This window comes from Athene cunicularia (genome assembly GCF_003259725.1).
Source record: "Athene cunicularia isolate RWA chromosome 5 unlocalized genomic scaffold, athCun1 chr5_part1, whole genome shotgun sequence".
Taxonomy (NCBI): domain Eukaryota; kingdom Metazoa; phylum Chordata; class Aves; order Strigiformes; family Strigidae; genus Athene; species Athene cunicularia.
In genome coordinates, this window is record NW_020799101.1 from 11,853,180 (window position 1) to 11,863,319 (window position 10,140).

The window sequence follows — 10,140 nt, forward strand, 5'->3', positions numbered from 1 at the left end:
GGAACTCCCCAGTTTCCATGGGTAGCTTAACTAGTCCTTACTGTAAGAAGGCTTTTCCTGGTGCTTGCCCTAAACCTCTCTTCCTACAGCTTAAGCCCATTTCTTCTTATCCTTTCCCCATCACACACCTGCATTTTTTGCCTTTCCATATAGGTATTATACCCCCACTTACTGTACTGCTTTTGCATTTGTCTGAGATATTTGCCAGCAGTACAGCATTTTGTATCCTCAGTTATCAACATCGAATACTTTTTAATTTCTTCTGTGTTCTGCTAATTTTGTAGTCTTCCGTATTTTACTGAAGATGCTGATGTTTTCCTGAAGGTGGGACCTGTTCCAGAAGAGGCAGCATCTTGCTGTGTATAGATAGTACAGATATTATGATATAAAAATTTTTCTCCGTTTATCCCAGATGTTAAGCAGTCTTTTCCTGCAAAGTGGCATTGAGACCTTTTATCAATAGAGAGAGTTACAGGAATGCTTTGTTTCATTGTTCTGGGAATTAATAATGGAGCTTTGAACATGTGTGATAAGTGCTCTTTCTTACCTGGTATGTGTCTTGTGTTTAGATTAATTTTCAGATATCAGTATGTAATGTTTCCAGGCCTGATGGTTTTCTTACTTAACTTACGGCAGCTCTTGTTTCCTTTGCAGTGATAGTCCGAGCTGCTGACTGCAAGAAGGTGTACCAGATAGAGCTTGCTCCCAAGGAGAAAATTATCATCCTTGTCTGCGGTCGGAACCATCACGTTCACCTTTACCCCTGGGCCTCTCTGGATGGGTCAGAAGGAAACTTTGACATTAAGCTTGCAGAAACTAAAGGCTGCCAATTGATTACGACTGGAACACTAAAGAAGAGTTCTTCAACTTGTTTGTTTGTGGCTGTCAAACGACAGGTTTTTTGCTATGAAATTCACAGAACTAAACCTTTCCATAAAAAATTCAGTGAAATTCAGGCTCCAGGAACTGTACAGTGGATGACAGTGTTCAAGGACAAGCTCTGTGTTGGCTACCAGTCTGGGTTCTCTCTGTTGACCATCCAGGGAGATGGACAATCTATAAACCTGGTAAATCCTAATGACCCCTCGCTTATCTTCCTCTCACAGCAGTCTTTTGATGCCCTTTGTGCTGTGGAGCTCAGTAATGAGGAATACCTGCTTTGCTTCAGCCATATGGGAGTATACGTCGATTCACAAGGTCGAAGGTCACGCATGCAGGAACTAATGTGGCCTGCAACTCCTGTTGCCTGTAGTATGTATATGTTTTTCTGTTGCCATATCCCTGTTGCTGCTTTACTTGTCTAAAAATAATCAGCATTGTATTCTAGTTTGCTTCGGTTTGTCTTTCAATATCTATAGTTCAAGTTTCGATAACAGGATATGTAGTTCTTCCTGATGGTAGATTTGGACTTGGCGATCTCCTGGGATGAAATCCTGGATGCCGCAGGAAAAGAAGCTCTGTCTTGTTGCAGAACACAGAAGAACAAAAAATGGAATGCAAAGTAACTTTTACAGAGAGTAGTTCTCGATGCAGGACAGTGCAAGACTACTGGTCTGTGAAATTCTGTAAAGATTTTTGCTCCCTTAGAGAGTATAAATGTCTAGTTGTCTGTAAGAGGTCTTCTGTGTCCTGTACTCAAGGTACAGTAGAAAGTTGAAAAAGAAATGTAACTGTGACTCTAAAGGTTCATAAAAATAACAAAATAAGAGGTAAAAATACTGCTTTAGGCAGAACTGGCAGCAATTTTTCTCCTTTTGGTTTTATTTTTAGGGGAGAATTTCCAAAAAAAATATAGGCGGGTTGAAGGTAATTTCTCAGCCACTCTGGTCATTTCAGGAGCACTGGTTTATCAGCTTGTTAGGATAGAAGCACGTGCAGAGCATTTTTCAGTATTCAGTAGTCAAAGGCAGTCATGATTTTTATTTGAAGCTTAAATAGTAATTAAAATGTTTTGAATGATTGAAGGCAAGAAATAGCTTTGTGTTTAAACAGTACAGTGAGCAGTTAGGTGCACATTGGTTCAATCGTGCCAGGCCCTAATAGCCGTTTGTTTAATTTTAATTGTCTTGAACTGAAATTGTTTGCTTGCTTTACTCTGACCTACTTCTGTACAGAAGTCTGAAGCAAAGTCGCAAGGAAACAATGTAGTTGCAAATTTACTTTAAAACACAATTAGCCAAATCTAATGTTTCCTTTTCCTTTATCAGCTTTACAGTTTTTTGCATTTCAGCAAACTAGACTTGCTAGTTAATGGTTTTGTCTGTTACTATTATTAGATGCTGTTCTTGCTGTAAACTATTTTAGAGTATTCTTGTATGTGCAGTCCTGAGTGGTGTTGGCTTAGGGTTGTTTTTGTAGAAAGAGCAACATTTTCTGCTGTCAAAGGAAACTGGATTGCTTCCCTTTCATTAGCCTTGTCCTCCTTCCTCAGTCCTGGTGTCTGTCACTAGTGATAGTGGCTTTTCTTAATTGTCCCATCAGGAGATCATCAAAGTGGAAATGGTTCTTCTCCATTGCAGTTTCTGCTGTGGTAAAAGACCATGTTGTAGAGAGGTTTTAGGATAGGATGGAGAATTTCTCTAGGCCATTCAGTCCCCTCATGTTAGCACAGTCAGCCCTGTTGTCTCGGGTGGCCAAGCCTGTCTAGGTTGCAGTTAAACCAGCTGATTGTGCTGGTTCTGTGCTGAGTCAGTGTAGGCGTTGTGGGGCTGCTTAGCCTGGGTACAGTGCAGTGCAGAGACTTGAAGCCAGCAGGTCTCAAAGCTGTAGCGTGGGCAAGCCCAGTGCAAACGCTGATGTGTGTCTCTGGGAACCAGTTGAGATCTGAACAAGCTCATCAGCTCTGACTGATAAATGCTGACCTGGGCTACACTCTGGCCAGGCAAAAGCAGTTGGTGTTTGTTGAGTGCTCAGTGGTCTCCCTTGACTTGGACATCTGAGCCAACCATGACACCACATAATAAATACTTCACCATAAGTCACTTCTGGGATACATATTTATGATAGCTATCCAAGGCTTTCTGTGAATGAATTTGACAAATAGCACCACAACCTTACTTCAGTTCTTCTAAGAGGATTCTGTGATGTGTTTAGTGTCCTACTGGGTTATTTTCCGTTTGTTTATTGAAGCAGCTCTTCTCTCTATTAAATCCCATAAATTTCTAGTAACTGCTTTTTACATCAGGACAGTCTTTACGTGAACAGAAGTATGTTGATATGAAGCTCTAGGGATTTCTGCTTCTATTTTGACCTAAAATAAACTTGTCTGCTGATGCCTTTTATGCCTTTTTTAAAAAAAAGTTGAAACGAGAAAATGGGTTGTGGGCTTTTTAAGCATTGTGACATTTTTCTGTTAACCTGATGAAAGCAACCCATACATGAATATCTAAAGCTAGATAATTGTTAGCAAAAGAGGAAGGAAATTGAGAACAGATCCGCATCGTGACTTCATGACCCACCCCACAGATGGTGGCCCTCTCCTTTCCCCTACACACAGCAGATGTATAGTTAGTTTGCTGCTTCTGAAATGAAGTAATCTGCATCTGTAGAAAAGCTAACTGCTCAGTTCCTGCAAAGTAGCAAATTTGCATGCATCTGAAAACTTCAGATGCCATTTTGCAGTTTCATGAGATCATAATTTGAAGTTTAAAAATACTGAAAGGGTCAATTTTAAATCTTTCCATGATGCTGGCAGTTGTCATTAGCAAATCTGTTATCACAAAAATATCTGCTTGAAAGTGGAGCTGGGAAAATGTGGTTTAGAATATATCTTGCACATAGTGGAAAAATTGTAACTATTGAAATTTGCTCAAATATATGTCAATTCTGGACTACTGAAACCACATTAAGGTTTTCCATTTGGTTTTAATCTGTGCAGGTTGCAATTCTTCCTACGTAACAGTGTATAGCGAGTATGGTGTTGATGTATTTGATGTTAACACTATGGAATGGGTCCAGACTATTGGCCTGAGAAGGGTAAGTAATTTTCTTGAATATAGAATTGATTGGCTACTGTCAAATGAGATGTTCTTCACAGTATATGCTAGGCTTGAATTAATTCTCTGCCTCCTTCTTCAAAACAGATCAGACCATTAAACACAGATGGCACACTGAATCTCCTGAACTGTGAACCACCGAGACTAATATATTTCAAAAACAAGTTTGCAGGTGAGTACTGAGCAAGGGGAGAAATGGGGAAATGATACAAAGCAAACGGGATAATTTTAAGCAGAGTAAGTTACCTTTGCATGAGATGAAACTTGTGTTGGATGCGTCTGGGTCAGTGTGTACCTATGTATGTGAAATTGCATTGTGATATTACAGCAGGAGCTGTCCTCAGTGTACCAGAAACATCTGACAATAGCAAGAAGCAAATGCTTCGAACTAGGAGCAAAAGAAGATTTGTATTTAAGGTTCCTGAGGAAGAACGATTACAACAAAGGCGGTAAGAATGTAGCTGTGGTATGTGACTTAATATACATGATGACATGCAGAGACTGGTAATGCTAATAGTAAAAATCACTCTGTTCTTTTAGGGAAATGCTTAGAGACCCTGAGCTAAGGTCAAAGATGATTTCTAACCCAACAAATTTCAACCACGTGGCTCATATGGGACCAGGAGATGGAATGCAGGTTCTCATGGACCTCCCACTGGTAAAATACATTTAAAAGGGAGGGAAATATATGTGCATTTGTTCTTGCTCAGAAAAACTGTAAAGATGAGCTGTATGGAGTTCAACTATTATCTTTGTACCAAATTCTTCTTTCAATCATTTTGAGAAAGGTGCACCTTCCTGATGCACATTGCTTCTAAATCCTGTGCAAGGAAGTACTGTTAGCTGACTGGTGAAGGAGACAATGAAAGAAATGGATATCATTGCCAGGATCTTGTTCGTAGTTTTGTAAATGATCATTCTCTCCTCCTTCCTTTTTCTTGTTTGTCTTAAAATAACAGAATGAATTTCCTTCCCCCTCATCCTCTCGACATTCTGCTCTGATATCACCTCCAACAGGCTTTGAGCACATCTATCACATGAGCCCTATCTCTGCTGAAATCTTTCTCCAGAGTGACCATTTCTCACTGCAAGGCTCCCCTCTGCTTTCTTCCTCTTCCTGTCTCTCTGCTTCCTTAGCAAGGGTAGGAGTAGCTACAAACTGTTAGGAACTGGAATGATGTGCTTGTGGCACTTTGCCAATTTTACAACTAAAACAAGGGGTGAAAAAACTAATGCTGTGGAGATAACTAAAATGCATGCAAGTTGCAGTGCTTTGTAGCATTATTTTTATTTTGTATTTAACAAATGCAGCATTTTGTGAGCTATTTTAGTGCTAAATCCACGGGAGGAAGGTGTGAAGGTACACTTTTATGTTTGTTTCATAGCTGGTAGTCAGGCTTTCTCTTATCCTTCTCAGCTAGCCCAGATGAGAGTAATGCATTTGTCCTTTCAGCAGGAGGAGGAAGGAAAACAGAGCTGTTGGTACAGTCCTTGCCCCTTCATAGAGGGTTTGCTGGCTGACAGTTTCCAGTGGCTGCTATGGGGCTTAGTTCTTTCTCTGTCTTTCTCAGGGTTTGTGTCTGTTACTGAAAATATGTGGATGTGGTCAAGTAAGTTCAGAGTTTTTCTACCAACACTGGGTTGTAATAGCTTCAAAAGCGTAGTAAAGTTTTCATGAGTAACAACTCCTAGTTGGGTAGCTTTTGTTGCCGACTAACAAGGTGTTTCATTTCAACTGTAGAGTGTCCTACCTGCTGCACAGGATGAAAAACCATGTCCATCTACAGCTAACCTCTCACGGCAGCAGCAACAGCAGAGAAACAAAACCTATATTTCATGGCCCTCATCAAGTAAGCCTGGAAGCAAGCTTGTCAGTTCTGAGCTGTAATTTATGACTTCAAGAGGTGTAAACCTGCCTTTTTTTCTCTTTCTCTACAGGTGGCAGTGATGTGGGAGGAGCCATGCCTTCCCGAAGTATGTCTGATCCTGACCAGGAGTTTGACAAAGAGGTAATGTGGCTTTTATTAAATGGAGACTGATGATATCCTGTTGCCATAGATTGTTTTCTTTTTCCAATAAATTAAATTTATGAGGAAATACTTCATAAAGGCTGTGCTCTTTCTGAAGATGTTTTCCTTCCACAAATGTTTCCTGCAGCCTATAATAGATGATTGCAAGTTAGATATGCCAGCACAAAAGCAAAGCTGTGGAAAGATCTTTTTATGATGGTATTTTAAGAAGTATTATGTCTTGGATTAAGCTTTGTAGACAAGGGAAATTTGACTAATTGATGAAATGTCCTCAAAGCTCCTAAAAATGTTCTCTGGGCTATTAGCATAGAATAGCAAAGTAATACGACTAGTTAAGTAATTTTCTGTGCTGCCTTAAGGAAGAATTTTTATCATGTAACTTGAGGAGTCCTATTTTAAAATATTTCTAGTCTTGCTAAAAGAAGTTTTACATGTGTGCCAGTAGTCACCAAACTGAAAATGTCCTGGCTGTACAAGCTGGTGTCCCTGAATCTGAGGAGAGATATATGTTTCTTCTTTCCTTGATTTGTCATAGGTATAACTTCTTCCAAGCTTTGCTTAAGTACTGCCTGTGCAAGGAAAGTGTTAGGAATTATTCCTGGGAGGCAAACTCCTAGATCAAGATCTTTGCATCTTTTCAGCACTTTTTGGTACCCACCTATGGGCCCGTGTAATTTTCTGGATTTTGAAGGGCGTTTTCCCAAAGCCAGACCTTTGCAGGATGCTTTAGTACACCCTAAGTCAAGGCATTTGTCCAGAGTTCTTATCCCAGCCACACTACGACTTCCTTCGTCACCCTGAGTAAGCCATTACCAGCATGTGAAAACGAGATCTCTAAACACATTATCTTTGAAACGGTCTTGATTTTCAAAGGTGCTGACAACAGGCTATGTTGGTTGGCGTAGTTATTCTGCAGCATCCTTTCCAAATTCCATTATGTTTCATGCTGCAATGATAACTGCTGTTTGTAGGCACCTGTAATGGTGGGTTCTAAGGTTTTTACAATGTTATCTTTTTTGGTGGATCTTGCAATTTCTAATGACTTCTTAAATTAAAAAACAATAGTAGTTTGAAACTGAAAAAGGAGGCTTTAACACCTTTTGGCTTTATCTACTTTTCCCATGGCTTTTAGCTTTATCACAGCATGAGCTGGATCATGTTGGAATAATCTTGTTATAGATGATCTTATTATTGTTTGAGCCATGCAAAACCTTGTGAATGGTATTCTTGAAGGATGTTACCTTTCAATCTGTCTGCTAAATATATATTCCCTTTCTTGAAAATAACTTGCTGTGGTGGTACCAGTTTTTTCTGTGCAGTATTTCATTAGCTGTGAATGTGTGCAGTGCTCAGGGTTGTAACTCACCAAAATAGTGGGAAACTCGCCAGCCATCCTGTTGAAGTGAGACCAGTCTGTGAGGGCGAATATCCAACAACCAGTCTAATGCTGGGGAAGTAACTGTGGATAGACTGTCTTTATTAGATATTGATGTGGATGTCTCCACTAAATATTCTGTTTCCAGATGTCTAGCCTGATACTTGGCAACCTTCACTCTTTTGTCAGGCACTTCACATGCTTGTCACTGTTGCTGTTTTGTAAACAGTTCATATGAGTTTTTCCTTCCTTCTCACCAAACTGAAGATGATTTGACCATAATGGTTTAAATGTTTATATGGGCAGATAAATCTACTCCTGGGCTGTAAAAATTGCTTGGAAAATGCAGTCTGGTAAATCCAGAACAACAGTGGACTGATAGATGCATTCCATCAGGAAAGCTTTGCAGTGTCTAAAGGAGAGGAGTGTGAGACGCAATTTCCTTTGCCATAATTCCTGTTACGTCAGAAGGTCCCCTTCAGGACTGCACTTCAGCCTGTTGACAGTGATGGCAGTATCTGCATGAATATTTAGCTATGAAATGATCTAATACACACTGCTTTGTAGGTGTTGTTCATCCTAATTCTTGAGTGCCTTTGAAAGCCTTTGAGTGTAAAGAATTGATTTTAAGTAAGCATTTTTCTTTTAATGTCTCTCATTAACAGCCTGATTCAGACTCCACCAAACACTCTACTCCATCCAACAGCTCAAATCCAAGTGGGCCCCCAAGTCCCAACTCTCCTCATAGGAATCAACTTACACTAGATGGACTGGACCAGTCAACCTGTGACGCATAACACTACCGCTCTCACCATTTTGTCTTCAATCATCCGCTGCTCCATGGAGTATTCAAGAGCAGGGCAAAGCTGTCTCAGATGCTAGTGCCATGACTGACACTGAATCTCTAGTGTTGTACAAGAATAATTATATATCCAGATTGTAGATACAAACTATTGAAATGAAGAAAATTCTTTACTAAATAACGATCAAGCTTTTTATGCAGAATTGTTCACTGCTCAGTTACGGTTGATTCCTCTCTGCACAGCTGTGACACAGTTTTATTGCATAGGAGCATTTAAGGCCACCAGTAAATAGTCTTATTCTTATGCTGAAAAAGAAATAGAGAGAGATACTGATAATATTGCTACAATATCAGGAATATTATTTTTCTATAGAATGATGTAATGTCTCATTAGCAGGAAATCCTTTTAGACACAATTTGGACCTCTAAATAGGAAATGTGAGCAGGTCTAGTTACATCCTCAGATGAATACACTTTTCCCTTTTTCCCATAACTGTTTGTTTCCTAAATCTTAAGGAGAATGCTAGGAAGCTGTAGGTCGTTTCCAACATCAATAGAATCACCAGGAAGTCAAATAAAAGTTGGTTATAGTTTTGTGGCCTTTTAATTCATTTAGCCATTACATATACAGCTGCATAACTGTCTTTCTATCTTTCTATCAACTTTTTAGTCTTGTACATAGGACTACTGCCAGTTATCTTTTACCCATACCCCGCTTTTTAGTCCTTATCAATCAGTCATTAGTCAGGGCTTTTAAAATATTGGTAATTACTGCTGTGAAAAAAAATTTACTCCTAGTTCCTGCCTATCTCCTTCTGAGAAGTTGTTTCTCCTGAGTTTTTTGGTGTAAGGACACATGACATTGTTTAGCTAGCAAGCCTCTTGTGGACGCATTGCCCTCGAAGTCTGCTTGATCTAAGGGACTATATCGCACTAAAACATCAGTCCGTTTTATCGGTTACCAAAGTGGAACGTGAAGGATGTGTAGCTGGGGGTGCTGCTTTTCTCATTAATTGTAGCCTCACCTGCATGAAGACCCCATGATTATTAATCAAGTATTGATCATGTAGAAAAATGCACAACACACTCCTGTATATTTTGCTATGGCCCACGTGCAGTGGTGATGTTTTGCGTGTATATTTAATCTCATGCTTCCATGTATTATACATTTAGTAATCAAAGATTTGTGACCATGTTTCATTAAAAGCTTGTAATTAATTCAGTGGCTGGCATATCCAGTTTGTCATTGTCACACTAGTGTGCCTTCTGTGCCAATTTTATGACAGTTGGATGTCACTTATTTAAAATTTGGTTTAAATGGGCTAATGATATACCAATGGCTAATGTTCTTTTCTGAAACACTGTATAGGACGTGCACTTATCTTTAGTTTAAACTGAGTGTTCTAGTCAACATTTAATCCTGTTACGTTAAGTGTTCGACAGTACTTGCTCTTTTTCTCAGATTCTTGATAAAGGGGCTCAGATAGAGCTGGACACTACTGCTTTGGGGGTTTTCTGGTTTTTACTTTTTTAATGTAAGTCTAAGTCTTTGTAATTATTGAATTGTGAGAACATTTTTGAACAATTTACCTGTCAATAAAGCAGAAGAGGGAGGTTTTAAAGTTCATAGTCGTCTGTCTTGACATGTGAAAACAGTCTAGCACTGACACTGGCTTTAGTTTCATGGTAAATTCACTTTGTTCACACAGACATTTTACATAAACTGAAGGATCCTTTGAAGCTCCATACCTGAATGCTAAGAGAAAGGGGGGTGTTTCTTCATGTAAATGCATGCTCGGGATCGTTGGAAGTCCTTTTGGTGGAATAGTGTTGAAATTTTGTGCCCTCAGTTTGTGTTAGAATTGTTATTTTATCAAGTTGCTGACCCCATTAATTAATTTTTATATTATTTATATGACTATTTCCTTACAGCTGAAG

The 10,140-nt window shown here is 39.3% G+C and overlaps 1 protein-coding gene across 8 annotated transcripts in view; it reads left to right on the forward strand.

The window, feature by feature from the left end:
• CDC42BPB (CDC42 binding protein kinase beta) overlaps nucleotides 1-9,827 on the forward strand; it is a 67,612-nt gene extending 57,785 nt beyond the window's left edge. For 3 of the 8 annotated variants that reach the window (XM_026849073.1, XM_026849072.1, XM_026849075.1), the window contains 9 exons: nucleotides 655-1,251; nucleotides 3,878-3,975; nucleotides 4,083-4,167; nucleotides 4,324-4,444; nucleotides 4,536-4,653; nucleotides 5,567-5,605; nucleotides 5,737-5,845; nucleotides 5,934-6,004; nucleotides 8,066-9,827. In XM_026849073.1, the coding sequence (XP_026704874.1) occupies nucleotides 655-1,251; nucleotides 3,878-3,975; nucleotides 4,083-4,167; nucleotides 4,324-4,444; nucleotides 4,536-4,653; nucleotides 5,567-5,605; nucleotides 5,737-5,845; nucleotides 5,934-6,004; nucleotides 8,066-8,197 (1,370 nt within the window). In that variant the 3' untranslated portion in view covers nucleotides 8,198-9,827. The remainder of the gene's footprint in view (nucleotides 1-654; nucleotides 1,252-3,877; nucleotides 3,976-4,082; nucleotides 4,168-4,323; nucleotides 4,445-4,535; nucleotides 4,654-5,566; nucleotides 5,606-5,736; nucleotides 5,846-5,933; nucleotides 6,005-8,065) is intronic. The other 5 variants (XM_026849070.1, XM_026849076.1, XM_026849071.1 and 2 more) reach the window with 3 other exon arrangements.
• Nucleotides 9,828-10,140: the final 313 nt, after the last annotated feature.